This window comes from Marmota flaviventris, chromosome 9 (assembly GCF_047511675.1).
Source record: "Marmota flaviventris isolate mMarFla1 chromosome 9, mMarFla1.hap1, whole genome shotgun sequence".
Lineage (NCBI taxonomy): Eukaryota > Metazoa > Chordata > Mammalia > Rodentia > Sciuridae > Marmota > Marmota flaviventris.
Genome location: NC_092506.1, coordinates 1,390,815 through 1,410,075, shown reverse-complemented (window position 1 = coordinate 1,410,075; position 19,261 = coordinate 1,390,815). Strand labels below are relative to the sequence as shown.

The 19,261-nt window shown below is 47.6% G+C and overlaps 2 protein-coding genes across 2 annotated transcripts; both read left to right on the top strand.

Annotated features, from left to right (window-relative positions):
- The first annotated feature begins 9,957 nt into the window (after window positions 1–9,957).
- LOC139707041 (keratin-associated protein 5-4-like) lies at window positions 9,958–10,611 on the top strand. The gene has a single exon (XM_071617017.1). The coding sequence runs from the start codon at window positions 9,970–9,972 to the stop codon at window positions 10,609–10,611; it is 642 nt and encodes a 213-aa protein (XP_071473118.1). The 5' UTR covers window positions 9,958–9,969.
- A 7,754-nt stretch (window positions 10,612–18,365) lies between these two features.
- Window positions 18,366–18,929, top strand: LOC139706934 (keratin-associated protein 5-5-like). The gene has a single exon (XM_071616901.1). The coding sequence runs from the start codon at window positions 18,366–18,368 to the stop codon at window positions 18,927–18,929; it is 564 nt and encodes a 187-aa protein (XP_071473002.1).
- Window positions 18,930–19,261: the final 332 nt, after the last annotated feature.

Genomic DNA, 19,261 nt, shown 5'->3' with positions numbered 1-19,261 from the left:
GCTCAGCCTCTACAACCCAGGAGAGGGCAGGAAGCCCTGCACAGCATCACTCGACTCAGAGACAGCAACCAGCAGCTCTGTCCCCCAACAGAGGGACATGGGGACAACAGGCCCTGACCAGCAACAGTGGGGGAAGGCATCATGGGAAGCCTAGAGAATGTCCCCAGGGTTGCAGGGCCACACAAAAGGAAGCTGCCTGAGTATCCAGTGACACGGAGACCCAGCAGGGAATTGCGGGAGGTGATGCAGCAGGAAGGGCCGAATCCAGCCTTAGCACGTGCACGGCTGGAGCCAGGATCACAACTGGAAAGTGACAGGGCGTTGTTCGGAAACTAGGGGAACTTGGCATCAGACTTAGTTACAAAGGGATCAACCCCCACCAATCAAAACCGGGGCAGGGGGAACTAGAGCCCAGGTGAACCACCTGAGACCCTTCACTAGAGCATTGGAGGACGGCGTCAGCGGGGGGCACCTGTGGAAAACCCACAACCAGGGTCCCTGCGCTCACAGACAGCCCCCTGCATCCGCATGGTGTGGAAAGGGTCCTGGATGGGGGCAGGGACATGGTGACCCACTGCCACACAGGGACAATGTGGAGGGCCGTCACCCTGCATGAGTAGCATTTCCCTTCCTGTGACTGGAAGAGGCTGTGGGTTACCTTTGTAGCGACCCCCATGTTGCCCCATCCTGTGTCTTCAGGTGTAGACGTGCCCTCCCGCAGCCCCAGGGGTCGAATTACTCCTGTCCTTGTAACCCTGCCCCTCTCAACCTTTTTTGGATGGAACTTTCTAAGAATGAGGGTCCCCCCAATAAAAGCTCACTTCTGAATGTGCCCTCTCTCTCCAGCCTCTGGAGACTTTCCTCGCTCTCTCATCTGGGGAGCTTGAGGCTGAGAGTGGAGGAGCCGTCCTGAAGCTTGATTTAAAGGTAAAGTGTGTGTCTGTGTTTTATTTGGTGTCCCAGGAAATTCACTCAAGAGACCTTAAGTTTAGCTGCCCGCACTTGTCGGGCGCAGCAGGACCCTCTGGAGCCCGCATCGAAGACTGCACACAACAAAAACAGCCAACCCACAGCACTGACCCTCTGAGCATCCAGCTGCAGGGCCCTGAGCTGAGAGGGAGTTGGCTCCTGTGGCCCTGGAACCCAGGAGAGATCACAGCCAAAGACGGGTGGACATCTGCGAAACCTGCAACCCCCGGTGAAATCCAAACCCAGAGTCAACAAGAATTCTCTTCACCTCCACTCGGTTTACCGTGAGTGACTCTAGGGTCAACCCTGATCATCTAAATGACCCATTGACTTGAATGACTGTTAACCAATAGCCACCATTGTACCTGCAAACCATCAGAATCCATTTCATCTAATGGTTTGAAGCCTGGGAATCATCTTTCTCTCTCCTCGCATCTTTTTTCTCTAGCTCTAGTTTGTCCCTGTTTGTCTTCTGACATTATCGGCCACTACCTCAAATTCCAATCATTCTTCTATTCCCCTTTATACCTTGGTGTGAACTATTCCTCTATATCTTCTCTCTCTCTCTCTCTCTCTCTCTCTCTCTGTCTCAATTTTTCCCTGCCCTTTTTGCCCAGTCTTTCTTCCTCTCCTGTTACAGTGCTCACCTAAGGTTACAGTAAGTTTGATACACTTAACAACCAATTATTTGACCTATTCCAGAACTTTGTTATACACTTATACCTGAACTTGACGGACCATAGAGAACAATCGCAGGGAATTCTTGCTTCTTGTTGAGTGGTACGAGGGTGCCTCCGGAGTGGTCATAATAAACAGGGCTCAGTGGCACCTCTTAAAGCCTGCTGATATTGGGATGAGCAAGGTCACATGTCCACTTAAATATCATTATCGTGGTATTCGCCCAACCCAGGGCTCTTAAGAGAAAGAAGCTAACGAAGAAGCAATTGGATTAAAAGAAGAAGGCAGAAATCTACTGATAGATGGTAGACACACAAACGATACGGAAGAGAGGGGCGCAAACCTGCAGACAGGGCATGAGGCTTCATGACCTCACTGCATCATGGTGGGGACAGCCAGAGAGGAGCCAACCGTAGGGAGCTCCCAGTCAGACTGCTCTGTGAGCTGAGAGAAGGAGCGAGGAGAGAAACCAGGGGGAAATGCAGGAACGGAGAGATGACGTCAATAAAGAGATGAGATCCTCTAAAGGAGTCAAGCTGATATCCTCAGACGGAATCAATGACCCAGATCAAAAATTCAGCGGGAAGCATCACAAACAGATTAGACCAGTTTGAAGATAAATTTTCAGGATCCAAGACAAAGTATATAATCTTGAAATAAAGTCTACAATAAAGAAAAGATGTTAATAGAAAGAACATGAACAGAATATTCAAAAAACCTGGTATAACCTGAAAAGGCCAGATTTAAGACTCACTGGGGGAGAGGAGGGCTCTGAGACACAAGCTAAAGGACGCACAATCTTTTCAATGAAATAATATCAGAAATTTTCCAAAACCTTAAAATGAGATGGAAATTCAAATACAAGAGACATATAAGACTCTAAATATACAAAACACAACAGATCCACTCCAAGACACATTATCATGGAAATGCCCAACATACAGAATAAGGATAGAATTTTTAAAGAAAAATGGCTGGTCACATGTAGAGACCAAAAATCCAGGAGGACCTGTGACAACATATACCAAGCCTTGAAAGAAAAAGGGGTGCCAACCAACAACACTACACCCAGCAAAGGTAAGCTTCAGAGTTTAAGAGGAAACAAAAACCTTCCATGACAAACAGAAGCTAAAAGAATTCATAACTAGAAAGCCTGCACTACAGAATAGACTCAATAAAGTCTTTCATGAAGACCAACACAGGGAGGAATTACACTAGAAGAACAGTCAATTAAAGGAGAATTTCAATTCAGACATTAGAAATGAATCAAAATAAAAATCAGTAAATAGTCTAAACTCCTCAGTCACAAGACACAGGTCGGGCTGGGTTGGGGCCTGGTGGTAGCACACTTGCCTCACATGTGAGGCACCGCATATGAATAAAGGAATAAAATAGTGGTCCACCAACAATCGAAATATGTGTGTGTGTGTGTGTGTGTGTGTATAGAAAGACATAGGTTGGCCAGATGCACACATCTGCAGTCCCAGTGGCTCAGGAGCCTGAAGCAGGAGGAGCCTCAGCAACTTATCAAGGCCCTAAGCAACTTAGCAAGACTGCCTCAAATTGCTTTAAAAAGGACTGTGGATGTGGTCAGTGGTCAAACACCCCTGGGTCCAGTTCCTGGCACAAAAGAAAATGAAAAGAAGGAAGGAGGGAGGGAGGGAAGGAAGGGAGGGAGTGAGGGGGGAGAGAGGGAGGGAGGGGAGGAAGGAAGGAGGGAGGGAGGGAGGGAGGAGAGAGGAAGGAGGGAGGGAGGGAGGGAGGGGGAGGGAGGGAGGAGAGAGGAAGGGAGGGAGGGGGAGGGAGGAAGGAGGGAGGGAGGGAGGGAAGGAGGAGAGAGGAGGGAGGGAGGGAGGAAGGAAGTGAGGGAGGGAGGGAGGGAAGGAAGGAAGGGAGGGAGGGAGGGGGAGAGAGGGAGGGAAGGAAGGAAGGAGGGAGGAAGGAAGTGAGGGAGGGAGGGAGGGAAGGAAGGAAGGGAGGGAGGGAGGGGGAGAGAGGGAGGGAGGGAAGGAAGGAAGGAGGGAGGAAGGAAGTGAGGGAGGGAGGGAAGGAAGGAAGGAGGGAGAGAGGGAGGGAGGGAAGGAAGGAGGGAGGGAGGAGGGAGGAGGGAGGGTGAATTTGGCAGATTGGATTAGAAACAACACCCAACAATACGCCATCTGTAAAAGACTCACTCACAGGCAAGACATCCACAGAATGAAGGTGAAAGGAGGAGAAGAAATGCACCGTTCCCATGGATCTTGCAAACAAGCAGGGGTAGCTATTCCCATATCAGATAAAGTGGAGTTCAAGCCAAGGTTAATCAGAAAAGACAAAGAAGGCATTTCATACTGCTTAAGAGAGTCCTACATCAGTAAGATATAATGCCCCATAAATATTTATGTCCCAAACAATGGTGCATCTTCATACTTCAAACAAATGCTTCTCAATATTAATAATAAAATAGACACAACATAATAATACTGGGTAATCTTAACACACCTCCCTCACAACTAGAGAGCTCATCCAGACATAAACTAAAGATTCTACAGAACTAAAAAATCAATGAGTGGGATGAACCTAAAAGCATGTACACACTATTTCATCCATCAGTGACTGGATTAACTATATTTGCAGCAGCACATGGAACATTGTCTAAAGTAGAGCATATTTTAGGTCACAAAGTAAATCTTAGCAAATACAAAAAAATACAGGTAATAGTTTGCATTCTATCAGATCATAATGGAATGAAATTAGAAATCAATGATAAGATAAAAAAAAATAGACACCACTCAATGCATGGAGATTAAAAAATACACCTTTGAATGAAGAATGGATAGTAGAAAAAATCAGGGGAGAAATAAAAAGTTCTTAGAAGTAAATGAGAAGAGTGATAAAATATACCAAAATCTCTGGGACAGTATGAAGGCGACTCTAAGAGGAAAGCCCATGTAATTGAGAATAGAAAGATACCAAATAAATAATCTAACATTGCACCTCAAAGTCCTAGAAAAAGAAGAGCAAACCAACACCAAAATTAATAGAAGACAGAAAATAATTAAAATCAGAGCCAAAATCAATCAAATGGAGATTTAAAAAAGCCATACAAAGGATCAAGGAAACCAAAAGGGGTTTTGAAAGGATAAACAAAATTGATAAATCCTTAGCCAAACTAGCCAAAGGAAAAAACGAACTCAAAATTATCAAAATCTGAGATGAAAAAGGAAATTTCACCACAAACACCACTGAATCCAAGTATCATCAGAAACTATCTTGGAAGTTTATACCCCGATAAGATAGAAAATCTTGAGGATATGGACAAATTCCTAGAGACATAGGGCCAGGAGGATACAGAAAACTTAAATAGATGAATTTCAAGTAATGAAATTGAAGCATCTATAAAAAGCCTTCCAACAAGCAAAGCCCAGGACCAGGTGGATTTCCAACCACACTCTGCCAGACCTTTAAAGAAGAATGCCAATCCTTGTCAAATTATTCCATGAAAAACAAAAGGAAGGAATACAACCAAACTCATCCTATGAAGCCAGCGTCACCCTGAAACCAAAACCAGAGGGAAGAAAACTTCAGATCAGTACCCTTGACAATGATACAGCTGTCCCACTCCTTGCTCTATACCCAAAGGACTTAAAACCAGCACACTATAGTAACACAGCCACACCAATGTTTATAGCAGCTCAATTCACAATAGCCAGACTATGGAACCAACCTAGATGTCCCTCAATAGATGAATGGATAAAGAAACTGTGGTATACATACTCAATGGAATATTACTCAGCTTTAAAGAAGAGTGAAATTATGGCATTTGCTAGTAAATGGTTGGAGTTGGAGAATATCATGCTAAGGGAAATAAGCCAATCCACAAAACCCAAGGCTGAATGTTTTATCTAATAGGGAGATGTTAATTCACAATAAGTTGGGGGGCACTAGGGAAGAACAGTGTGACCTTAGATTAGGTAGAGGGAAGTGATGGGAGGGAAGGGAGGGGATGTGGGAATAGGAAAGACAGTAGAATGAAACAGACATGATTACTGTATGTGTGTATGTGACTGCGTGACCAATGTGATTCTGCAACCCGTACACTCAGAAAAGTAAGAAATTATATCCCATCTATGTATGATTTATCAAAGTGCATAAATGCATTCTACTGTCATATGTAACTCATTAAAACAAAAAAATTTTTAAAAAGGATACAAAAATTCTTAATAATATATTGTCAAGTCACATACAAAACACATTAAGAAGAGTGCACCATGATCAAGTGGGTTTCATCCCAGGGAAGCAATGTTGGTTCAACATACGGAAATCAATAAATGAAATTCATCACATAAATAGACTTATGGACTGATGACATGATTCTATATTCAGAAGACCCAAGAAAATGCCCTCAGAAGACTTCTAAAGCTGATGGATGAGTTCTGCAAAGTATCAGGATACAAGATCAACACAGATAAATCAATTGCTTTCCTATACTCCAATGAGGAATCTGCTGAAATAGAGATTGGGAAACTATCTCATTCAAAATAGCTTCAAAAAAATAACATACTTGGGAATCAATCTGACCAAAGAGGCAAAGGACCTCTACAATGAGTACTACAGAATAGTAAAGAAAGTAAATGAAGAAGACCTTAGAGAATGGAAAGATCTCCCATGTTCTTGGATAGGCAAAACGCCACACTACCAAAAGTGCTATGCAGATGTAATGCCATTCCCATTAAAATTTCAATTATGTTTTCATAGAAATAAAAAAAGCGGTCATGAAATTTATTTAGAAAAATAAGAGGTTCAGAATAGCCAAGGCAATCCTTAGCTAGAAAAGTGAAGCAGGAGGCGTCCCAATACCGGGTGTTAAATTACACTACAGAGCTGCAGTGACAGAAATGACATAGCATTGGCACCAAAACAGAACCGGAGACCGATGGAGCAGAGCAGAGGCACAGAGACAAAGCCACGTTTACAGTTATCTCATACTAGACAAAGGTGCCAGAAACCTGCATTGGAGAACAGACAGCCTCGTCAACAAGTGGTGCTGGGAAAACTGGAGAGCCACATGTAGTAGATGGGAATTGAAGCCCTCTATCTCACCCTGCAGGAAACCCAACTCTAAGTGGATCAGGGACTTTGGCATTGGACGAAGACCTTGAGCCCACTAGAAGAAAAAGCAGGCTGGTTCTCCGTCATATCGGCTCAGCACTAGACTTCCTCAATAAGCCTCCTAAGGCACAAGAAGTAAAACCAAGAGTCAATAAATGGGATGGCATCAAACTAAAAAGCTTCTTCACAGCAAAGGAAACAATCCAACACGTCACAGAAGAAGAAATACAAGTGGTCAAAATGTATATGGAAAAAATGTTCAAAATATCTAGCAATTTGGGAAATGCCAATTAAAATTGCACTGAGATTTCATCTCACTCCCGTCAGAATGGCAATTATCAAGAATACAAGCAATAATACTTGTTGGTGAGGATGAAGGGGAAAGGTACACTCACACATTGCTGGTGGGACTGAAAATGGGGGCAACCACTCTAAAACAGTGTGGAGATTCCTCAGAAAACTTGGAATAGAACCACCATTTGACCCGGTTATCCCACTCCTCAGTTTATACCCAAAGGACTTAAAATCAGCACACCACAGTGACTCAGCCAATCAATGTTTATAGCAACTCAACCCACAATAGCTAAGCCACTGAACCAACCTAGATGCCCCTCAATAGAGGAATGGACGAAGAAATTGTGGTACACAGACACAATGAAATACTACTCTGCCATAAAGAAGACTGAAGTTTTGGCATTTTCCAGTAATGGACACAACTGGAAACTATGATGCTAAGTGAATAAGCCAATCCCCCCCAAAACCAAAGGTGGAATAATTTCTCTAATATGTAGAAGCCAATCCAAAATGGGGGTGGGGGGACCTAAAACAGGACAGAAGAAAGATCAGTGGAGTAGAATGGAAAGGAGAAAGAAGGAAAGGGGGATGGGACAGGAAAGCAGTAGAAGGAATCTGACTGAGTCTTCTGGGTACATAGGAGTACACCACGGGAAATGTCACCACCACGTGCATACACAGGACACTAACTAAAAAGAAAAAAAAAAAAAACCTGTAATTAAACAGCATAAAAATTAGGAGAGTAGAGGGAAGGGGGTGGGGGGAGGGAGGGAGGAAGGGAATGGGAGCACTGCGGACTAAATTAGAACAAACTGCGCTCCACGCTTTTATAAGAATGTCAAAATGAATCCTATTGTCGAGTAACGGAACCCTGCATTGGGATGGACCACCTGAGCAGATTCGCATCCCAGCCCCTCACCAGGGCTCCCCAAGGCCCTCCCTGAGGCAGCCCCCACAGCGCCACCACCCCTTGGCTTGCCGACCTGTCACCCAAGCCCTGCTGGTCCTGAGGGTGAGGTCAAAGGTGCCTGTCCTGGAGGGGCTTGGGGTGTGGATCTGTAAAGGATGTAGTGGGACCTGGGTGACTGATGTGGACCTCGGGGCAGCCTCTGGGCAGCCTGCTGAGGGAGCAAAGGGCCAGGAGTGGTGAGGTTTGTGGCTAAAGCGTGGAGCCCAGCACCTTCACTAAAGGAGGGGAAGGCCAGAACCGCCTGGTGCGCTGCAGGGGACCGCGGGAGGCTGGGACCTGAGCCTGGACTTGCCACCGCAGAGGCTGCTCACCACTGGGGCCCAGGGACACCGCTCCCGCCGGGCCTGTGAGGCGGATCGCCTGCTCTCCGGCCCACGCTGCTCTGCCGTCCGACTGCCTGGGGACTGCAGCTGTGACCCTGGGACTCCCAGACACAGTCGGAGGGACAGCAGAGGCCCAGTAGAGGCACCCATCACCAAAGCCAGGTGGGTGTGGCCCCTCCGAAGGGGTCCTCAGGGAGGGAAAGCGCAGTCCGCGCCCACGGGGGAGGGCTGGTTCGCGCCGGAGGGCACAGTCTGCCCCAGACCCAGCATGTGGCTCCCCAGGGAGACTCAGCGAGGTCCACGAGGAGGCCCAGCGTGGGAGGGCGCGGTCCGCATGGAGGCCCAGTGGGAGACCCAGCACGTGGCTGCTCCACCCAGGGGAGGGCGGCTGCCCAGCGCTCTCACCTGGCTGAACCAACACAAGACTCCAGGTTTGGCAAACACAACTCTGACTTCAGTTCCTCCAAAAGAGCCCAGAGCCTTGACCCATTTCCAGGCAGAAGCCCAAGTCCTGACCCAGGGAAGAACCAGGCCCTGAGGCACAGCACCACTGTCCACACAGGGCTTCGCTGGCCGCTCCCCCAGGAGCCCGCTCAAGGGCCCGAAGACTGCAGCACAGGGGCAACAAAGCCTGGAGCCATCGCAGCACAAAGGCACCCAGTGTGGGTGGGGCGCCCCTACCACACCTCAGAGGGCACAGGCCTCTGCTCCCTGGCGGGGCCTTGGCGGCCAGATTCCCAGCCTGGCATCCCAGGACACCTGCCCTGCCTCCCTTGGACCTGCTTGTCCTCCACTTGCACCAGATGCTCCTCCTGCTGCCCACTCTGCATGCTGGGTCCTGCAGCTCCTGACTCTACAGAGGACGTTTAGAGACCTGCAGGGCCAACACTGAAGTCAGATGGTGACAAGGGGCCCTGGGTACGTGACAGAGAACTCCATGGTAAGACAGGGAACGCAAAACAGCAAAAGCACTTCTCAAAACAGAAAAGGTGCTTACGGTGAAATTCCTAAATACACATGGAATTTTCCTCCCAGTAGGTGATACAAACAGGGACCAGGACAAAGCCTAGAGCGAGTGTCAGAGAGAGAAGGGGCTTGGTCCATGGCTCTCAGCAGAGCTCTGATGTGCCCCTCACCTGGGTCACCTCAGTCCCCAAGTCTCCCAACACTCTCCCACAGCAAGGAAACGGCAGAACTGAGAGCTGGATCCAGGCCCCAGGACCCTCAGAAACGTCCCCTGGCCAGGGCTCCTGGGCACCGTGGAGGCTCAGGGTGAAAGAGGGGCTTCTGAGAGCTGATGGGGCCTTGTCCAAGAGAGCCCCTGGTCAGCCAGCCAGGCAGCAGCTGGGGCCCTGCTTCCTCCTGCTCCCAGGAGAAGTGGGGCCACCTGCTGACAGCGTCAGGGATTGCAGAGGAGACCTGCCTGCACCTTCAGGAAAAGCTCAGAGAAAACAGTCATTAAAAACACAGGGCCAGGAGATTCTCTGGACCCTGGCACAAACAGGAACCAGGAAGTGACCACATGTCCAGCCTCACCTGATCCTGGGCAGGTACTTAAAGCCCTGGCTCCTCCGGAGGCCCCACACCTCACTCCTCCCTCTCCACCTGCTGCTCTCACCTCCTCCACCCTCCACCTCCAGAACCATGACCTGCTGTGGCTGCTCCGGGGGCTGTGGCTCCAGCTGTGGGGGCTGTGGCTCCAGCTGCTGCAAGCCCGTGTGCTGCTGTGTGCCAGCCTGTTCCTGCTCCAGCTGTGGCTCCTGTGGGGGCTGCAAGGGGGGCTGTGGCTCCTGTGGGGGTTGTAAGGGGGGCTGTGGCTCCTGTGGGGGCTGCAAGGGGGGATGTGGCTCCTGTGGGGGTTGCAAGTCCAGCTGCTGCTGCCAGTCCAGCTGCTGCAAGCCCTGCTGCTGCCAGGATAGCTGCTGCAAGTCCAGCAGCTGCCAGGATAGATGCTGCAAGTCCAGCTGCTCCAAACCCTGCTGCTGCCAGTCCAGCTGCTGCGACCCCTGCTGCTGCCAGGACAGCTGCTGCAAGTCCAGCTGCTGCAAGCCCTGCTGCTGCCAGTCCAGCTGCTGCAAGAACTGCTGCTGCCAGTCCAGCTGCTGCCAGTCCAGCTGCTGCAAGCCCTGCTGCTGCCAGTCCAGCTGCTGCAAGCCCTGCTGCTGCCAGTCCAGCTGCTGCAAGCCCTGCTGCTGCCAGGACAGCTGCTGCAAGCCCTGCTGCTGCCAGTCCAGCTGCTGCAAGCCCTGCTGCTGTGCCCCTATTTGCTGTCAGTGCAAGATCTGAGGTTCTGGCTGCAGGTGGCAAGGGGCTTGAATGTGCCTAGCACCTCACAGCAAAGCCATTCCTCACCATTCTGATCCCCTCCTTTCAGAAGATGCACTTCCAGTGATGTGGATCCCAGATTCTGTAGGAGCAGGAGCTCTTTGTGCTGGCTCCTGCTACCCTGGAATCTCCAAGCTCACTCACTTCAGGTGCAAATCATGTCCCTCCAGTGCTCCCTCAGCCAACACAGTCCCAGAGCCCATCACTGCTTTTCACCAGGAGAACTTGGCTGAGCCAAGTTTTTGAGTCAACCTGGGTCACTTTCTGAGCCCAGTGCCTCTGCACATCCCAGGATCTGCACATTACCAGCCCTCACACACTGCCCCTGCTACCAGCCCTGGAAGCTGCCTGCACAGCAGCCACCGGCCAAGGGGTGGACAGCAGCTGCTAATCACTCTAAGGAAACTTACTGCTAAAGAATTCATAAATAAATACAGGTGCTGGGATGGTGGCTCACCAGTAGAGGGCTCGCCCAGCAAGGGCGGGACCTGGGTTGGTCCTCAGCACCACATAAAAATAAAGGCATTGTGTTGTGTCCATCTACACCTAAAAATAAATGTTAAATCAATCAATCAATCAATAAACAACACACACCCTACTGGACTCCTGACTCCACAGTGCTTTAACAAACAATCCATTGGGGGAGCAAAACCATCTGGGCCTGCGCAGAGGGAGCCTCCTCTGATGGGGGTGGGTCTGGGGCACTTACTGCAATCTCAGCAGGGCCGTTGCTACCTGCTTTGCCGCCATGGTCCAGTGCAGTTATGAAACAGGATGGAACAACTGGTAATGGTTAGAAGCAGAGAGCAACCTCCTGTGAACCAGATGGAATGGGGGGAGGGCAACCAAACACAGTAGGAGCAAGTGCAAGTGCAGGGAGAGGGTCTGACCAACCAGCAGGTGCCACTCCCTGAGCAGCAACTGTGTAGAAAGCACTTCACAAATCTAAGGGCCAGGGACTGCCCTCTGAGTAAGAGCACTTGCCCAGCATGTTGGAAGCCTGGGCTCCTCCACAGCACAGCAAAGTTCTTGAAGACTGGGGAAATACAGGCTTTTGGAATAACCTATGATAATTTTTTTTTTAACCAAGGATTGAGCCCAGGGACACTTAATTATGCAGCCACATCCCCAGCCCACCCCCCACTAATTTATTTTTTCAATTTTATTTTGAGGTAGGAGCTACCTAACTTGCCCAGGCTGGTCTTGCAAGACTCATTAGGGAGACCCCCTGCATGGGTCCTGGATGGACTTCTGCACACCGATTGTGGGGTAACAGCAGCACTAGATAGTGTTTGCTGCTTGTGTTAAAGCGGCTTTAAGGCTGGGGCTGGGGCACGGGCTCAGCGGTAGAGCACTTGCCTAGCATGTGGGAGGCACTAGGTTTGCTTCTCAGCACCACATACAAATATATGAATAAGTAAAGTCCCATCACAGAAAGGGTAGCTCCCTTTTTTGAACTAGTGCAGTGTCCGCAGGTCTCCACTTCCTTCCTGTGCCCTGACTGCCCTGTGACCAGCCCGGTGCAGGTGTTCGCAGCTTCAGTCTGAACCAAGCCCTGGACGTACCCAGGCACTGGAAAAGGAGTTCATGTTGTTCCCCAAATGCTGGAGGGAAAGGGACCCAGCCCTGAGAAACGCCTGACACCCCGTAGGAGTTCCACACCTGACCCCTTGCTGGGGAAACCTGGGCAGAATGCCCCTTTTCTGGCCACCTCCTCTAAGATGCAGCCTGTGTGTGAGCTCTGCTGCAAACGCCTGACCGCCCCTTCTCAGGAGGACTTGGGCCCCCAGGAGTATGCCCTGGGCAGATTTGGAGGGTACTCCATCCACAGTCAGCTGGACAGGTCAAGGAAAGTCCAGGCCTGGGGGCCCCACAGGACTGAATCCTGGGGTGCCTCAGAGCATATTAATTGTCAAGGAAGGAAGATGCCCTCAGGGGAGGGGCTGGCACTACAGCCACTGGGGAAGCCAGCCCCCAGAATACCTGCAGCCATTTCCTACAGGGAAAAGGAGGTCCTATAGGAATCCTGGGATCCCAAGGGTGGTTGGACACCGGCTTTAAACAGGTGCCGATCCCTGGGCCATACTCTGCACTTTGCCACCCAGAATCAGGGCCTGTACAAGTCAGGACACTAATGGAGCCTTAGCTGTGGTATCCCTCAGCTCATGGGCCAGTCCGCATCCCCAAAAGAGAGCCCCAGAAACACCCTCTGTCTATCCATCCATCTATCTATCCATCTGTCTGTCTGTCTGTCACACATCTTATATACACCGAGGTGCCACAAGAAGTGAGTCACCTGCTCAGAGGTGGGTGGGCAAGGCACAATTCTTCTGCAGAGGGGGGAGGCCCAACACACACCTGGGGGAGGGCAGTCTGCCAATCTTTACCTCTAACAAGTGCTGCTCCTCGCTCCTGATAGGAAGAGGTCTGGGGCACAAGCTATGGGGTTAGCTGATTTTAAAGGGGAGAAGAGCACTGGAAAAGGCTACTGTTGTTGCTGGGAGCCATTAGCCAAGTAGGTATGACAATTTCCTTGACAGCGTACCCCATGTTGCTTAGTGGAAGGACTTGTGGAAATAGGACATTTTGCAGTGACATTGCATGTAAGGTGGCCTTGCTCAAGGACCAGGGCAGATCCAGGTTTAGGGTGTTCCCGGTTTAGGACAATCCAGGTTTAGGGTGTTCCCGGTTTAGGACAATCCGGGTTTAGGGTGGTTCCATGTTTAAGGTTATTCCTGCTGGGAATAGGGCATATCCTGCTGCCTGAGTTCCCCTTGAGTTCTCATGGGATTCAGACAGTATTTTTTGGGAGACAGAAGCCCAGTGGGGGTGGATTTGGGCAGAGAACGTGGATTTCCCCAGAACGTGATTGTAGATGGCTGGTGTGAGTTCGGGTATAAAGAGTTGCTGTTTGAATCTACAAGCTGTGTGGTGGCTCGTGTATTTGTGCCCAGCCAGACTGCGGCATTTGGTGGTCCGTACGGGGAACGCCTGAAACTTGGAGGTAAGTGAAATTGCTCGCCCCTGAGGAAGAGCGAAAGAATGGGTGACCAATTCAAAAACAATGTGTTATTGTTTTGATTTATTTTGTTTTTATTTCAAGTTGCCTGTTCCTAGAACTTTCTCAGGCAAACTGGGGAAAATGGTTGACTCAAGGTTTGAAGTTATTCGCCTCTGAGCAACAGAAATTGTTAGAGGAAGGAGGCACCCCAGTGAGACCAAGAACAATTAGGGCATATGTTGATACAACACAAAAATGTAGCCCATGGCTTTTTAAAGACGAGTTATTAAGTATATCAATGGGACCATCATGGTATCCTGTAAAAAGATTTTTCTTCAACAAAAAGATGGCTAATTCTGTTTACTACATTTGTCTAAGATCTTGGTTTTTACAGACATCTGATTAATTTACAAAGCTAAAGTGTTAAAATATCAACCACTAAATATGAAATCAAGTACTCTTTACTTATTAAGTTCCATAAGGTAGTATATTTAAACATTATGTGTGTTTTCATAAATTGGTAAATGGAAAAATGTTTAATATTGCTTTGTGTCTGTGTCTTTGCTAAAACAAGGTTACTAAGAGTTAAGATTCTATCATGTGTAATTTATATACAAAGAGTAGAAAAATTTTCAGTTGGGTTTCAATTGTAGTATTATAGTATCATAAAAAACGTGAAAGTATTTCATCTTATTAAAGTGGAGTAATTTGTTTAAATCAGAAATTTTATAAGAGTTGTTTCAGAATGTGAATTTATAAAAAGGGTTAATGGCTACAAAAGAGATATAAAAAGATTCAAGATGTGGAAATATATTTTAATATGGAAGGTTAAAAGAAAAATAAATATTTCTAGATGAGATAATCTCTGTGTGGTAAAGTAAAAAGTTGTAAAATGCCATTTAAAAAGATTTTGAGGAAACTAGACTTACTTTAAAAGCTTGAGAAAGGAAGAAAGAAGAAAAAGGTATTTGTACATGGCAGATTGAGACAAAGCTTCTTAATGGAGTTAAAGCCTTTGGTTGAAGGGCAGCCATGTAAACTAATATTAAAGAGATTTAAACAGAATCTAAGCCTCGTTTAAAAGAGTGAAGTTGTAGGTGGTGAAAAAGTACATTTAAAAGTACAGTATAGATGATAATTAAAAGGCTTTAAAAGGTTAAATTGAAGGTGGTCGAGATACCTTCATGGCCGAAAAAAGAAAAAAGATATTTGTAAAATGTCTAAGTTGCAAAAGGCTTTAAAAGGTTAAATTGAAGGTGGTTAAAATGCCTTCATGATGGAGAAAAGATTGCGTCATTCGAAGCCTAGTTATTCTTAAAAGCATTACTTAAAAAAAAAACATGAAAATGGGAAGATAATAGGATAAAAGATATTTAGATAAAGAAGATTAAAAATTTGAAGTGAAAAACTTTAAAGACAGAAGTATAGAAAGTTAAAAAGAAAAAAGATAAAGAGGATGTAGAAAGATAGAAAAGATGCAGGAAGACAATAATTTTAAACCCACAAAATAGGAAACAAGAAAACTAAGAGGAAAAAAAAAGCAACTAAGGGTGAATGTACAAACCTTAGGAAAAAAAAAAACTAGAAGATAGAAATAAGATAAAAAATGGTTGAAAATATCAAGTAAGGTATTACAGATAGAAAATGCAAAACGCTAAGACAACTATTAGATACAGACATATACTTATTAAAGCAAAAAGAGGGAATTGGAAAGGGGTATATACCCCCAAAGGTAAACTTAAAATAACGCTTTTTACTCTAAACTTTTTAAATTTGGATTCATCAGGACTTAGTGCTGCGGAAAGGCATATGTGTCCAAAAAATGTACATAAGCCCAAGGTACTTTGGAAAGATATTCTAACAGGACAATGGAAAGGTCCTGACCCAGTGATTATCTGGAGTCGGGGTTTTGTTTGTGTGTTTCCACAGGGAGAACAGCAGCCGATTTGGATTCCAGAGAGACATACTAACCAAAGCAATTTCTACAGACCAAAAAAAATATGATTTGACTCAAATCCATAGCAGCTGATATCCAGAGCTCCAGCTTGGCTATTCTTACATCTGCGACAGTGATTAACCAGGATGCTTTTTTCAATATCTATTTTATTATTGCATTTTTCCCACATCATAAAGTTCTATTTTATTTTTTGAGCTCATACAAACCTAGGTTAATGTTTTTCTGATCAGTTTTATTTTTTGACTGTGGAGTTTTTAAACATTGCAATGGAGATTTCACCTAGGTAAAGCTACAAGGCCTTTACTATTGTCTTATGTGTTGTACGTTTGTGTGCACATTTGTGTTTTGTGTTGTATGTCTGTGTGTGCGTATGTCCATATTTCTTATATGAGGAGTGCTCATGAAAAAATGGATCCGAATTATTATTTTTTTTTATTCACGTGATTTAAATGGTTTAATTTAAATTAGGTAAACAGCTGTTAAGGATTGTTTTTAAAGTAGGTTAACAGATCTGTTTGTTTACTTTCACCTTTCCTTTTCATTATATTTAATAAGCCTTTTCAGGATAATGTCTCTTTAGCATCATTGCCAGAATTCCTATCTTCATCCCAGTGCCGGTGAAGACAAAGATAAAACCAAACTACAGCTTCTATGATAGCTATCACAGTAAACTGTATAAACTGATGCATCAATGAATATAACTCAACAAGTAATGCTCAATCAAGGAGTCAACTTACTTTGGGAGGAAACGGATTTGGGGAGGAAATGGACATATTGATAGACCCCTCCGCTTTGAACTGCTTGCAGAACTTGCCTAGACTATGTAACTATCGTTTGGTGCAGCGAATTGTGGTAATGCTGCCATATCTTTGCTGATGGTGTCACCAGTGATGTAATTTTTATTTCCTTGCCAGCGCACCCCATGTTAATTGTGGTAGTGCTGGCATATCTTTGCTGATGGTGTCACCAGTGATGCAATTTTTCCCAAGGAGCTGTCAATTGGCTTGGTGTCGTGGCATTTCTGTATCCTCCTCCCTTCTGCTAGTGATGGTCTAAAATTTGGGGGCCAATGGCTATATGCTGGACCGGTAGTCAGTGACGGGTATGATCCAATTGCAGTGGTATCAACCTAAGACAGGAGGCTGACGCCTAAAGGTCAGTTTTCCGATGATGGGTAAGAACCATATGTTGAATTGGACAACCTACCAGGCACGGTCCTTAAGCCACATTGCTTTTTGTTTAATTAATCAGAAGGGGGGAGATGCTGGGAGCAATTAGCCAAGTAGGTATGACAATTTTCTTGCCAGCATACCCCATGTTGCTTAGTGGAAGGACTCGTGGAAATAGGACATTTTGCAGTGACATTGCATGTAAGGTGACCTGGCTCAAGGACCAGGGCAGATCCGGATTTAAGGTGTTCCGGTTTAGGACAATTCGGGTTTAGGGTGGTTCCAGGTTTAAGGTTATTCCTGCTGGGAATAGGGCGTATCCTGCTGCCTGAGTTCCCCTTGAGTTCTCACGGGATTCAGACAGTATTTTGGGGGAGACAGAAGTCCAGTGGGGGTGGATTTGGGCAGAAAACGTGGATTTCCCCAGAACGTGATTGTAGATGGCTGGTGTGAGTTTGGGAATAAAGAGTTGCTGTTTGAATCTACAAGCTGTGTGGTGGATCACGATTCTGTGCCCAGCCAGACTGCGGCATGTTGTGACTGGATACCTGTTAGGGAATTTGCAAATGGCCCCATTCTGCCCACATTGTTCCCTAACTTAAGATGGCTCCAAGCTGACCTCATGGTTCTCAAACTTAAGATGGCTCCAAGCTGACCACATGGCACTGAAGTTACAGTAAACATGCTTGTGTTGCATCACAGTTAAACTTTGATAGACAGGAAAAAGTGTCTTCCAATTTCCCGCTTTTTATGATCCATATAAATTCTTTTCTTCAAATTTAGATAACATCCTTTGACCTTTATGTTCTTCTGTATCTACTACAGGTGGATTATTTATTCTTGGTACCAGGAATTGAACCCATGGGTTCTTAACCACTATCCCACAACCCCAGCCCTTTTTTATTTTTTATTGAGAGACAGGGTCTTCCTAATTTGCTTAGAGCCTTGCTAAGTTGCTGAGGCTGTTGTTGAACCTGTGATCCTCCTGCCTCAGCCTCCCAAGCCACTGGGATGGCAGGACAGTGCCACCTGGCCCAGCCAAGAGGATTGTTTTGATTTGAGACTGGGTTTTTTGGTGAGAGCTGTCTCTGATATATCAGTCATTGAATAAAACCTCCCACACATGGGATGGTACAACTGACTGATTGTAGTCACAACTCCCAATGTCCTTGGTAAGGACAGGATCATCCTAATGTAGCACGTGAACCCCAGATAGAAAAGAGTGGAAGTCCAGACAGATGTGCGGGAGACTGGGCATGCTGCCACCACCCACGGGCCACAGCAGGCAGCACGGGAGGCAGGTGGCCAGCACCCAGGAAGCCCAGTCAGTCAGACTGAAATGGCATGGACAAGGAAAAGGCCAAATTTAGAAACCTACGGACATGGCTAGTACATGCAGTCATGGGAAAGCAGGAAAAGAATACAGCAGGAGAGAACGTGACCTGAGGAAACACCCTGCACACAGGAGGAAGTGACCAGGTGCCTGACCCCCCGCAGGTACATAAAGCCCTGGCTCAGGAGACCCCACACCTCACTCCTCCCTCTCCACCTGCTGCTCTCACCTCCTCCACCCTCCACCTCCAGAACCATGACCTGCTGTGGCTGCTCCGGGGGCTGTGGCTCCAGCTGTGGGGGCTGTGGCTCCAGCTGCTGCAAGCCCGTGTGCTGCTGCAAGCCCGTGTGCTGCTGTGTGCCAGCCTGTTCCTGCTCCAGCTGTGGCTCCTGTGGGGGCTGCAAGGGGGGCTGTGGCTCCTGTGGAGGCTGCAAGGGGGGCTGTGGCTCCTGTGGGGGCTGCAAGGGGGGATGTGGCTCCTGTGGGGGCTGCAAGTCCAGCTGCTGTCAATCAAGCTGCTGCAAGCCCTGCTGCCAGGACAGCTGCTGCAAGTCCAGCTCCTGCAAGACCTGCTGCTGCCAGTCCAGCTGCTGCAAGCCCTGCTGCTGCCAGGACAGCTGCTGCAAGTCCAGCTGCTGCCAGGATAGCTGCTGTCAATCCAGCTGCTGCAAGCCCTACTGCTGCCAGGATTGCTGCTGCAAGCCCTGCTGCTGCCAGTCCAGCTGCTGCAAATCCAGCTGCTGCAAGCCCTGCTGCTGCCAGTCCAGCTGCTGCAAGCCCTGCTGCTGTGCCCCTATTTGCTGTCAGTGCAAGATCTGAGGTTCTGGCTGCAGGTGGCAAGGGGCTGGAATGTGCCTAGCACCTCACACCAAAGCCATTCCTCACCATTCTGAACCCCTCCTTTCAGAAGATGCACTTCCAGTGATGTGGTTTCCAGATTCTGTAGGAGCAGGAGCTCTTTGTGCTGGCTCCTGCTACCCTGGAATCTCCAAGCTCACTCACTTCAGGTGCAAATCATGTCCCTCCTGTGCTCCCTCAGCCAACACAGTCCCAGAGCCCATCACTGCTTTTCACCAGGAGAACTTGGCTGAGCCAATTTCTGAGTCAACCTGGGTCACTTTCTGAGCCCAGTGCCTGTGCACATCCCAGGA

Excerpts from the sequence above, each read along its gene's own strand:
- LOC139706934 (XM_071616901.1), top strand. The coding sequence starts at position 18,366 with ATGACCTGCTGTGGCTGCTCCGGGGGCTGTGGCTCCAGCTGTGGGGGC.
- LOC139707041 (XM_071617017.1), top strand. The coding sequence starts at position 9,970 with ATGACCTGCTGTGGCTGCTCCGGGGGCTGTGGCTCCAGCTGTGGGGGC.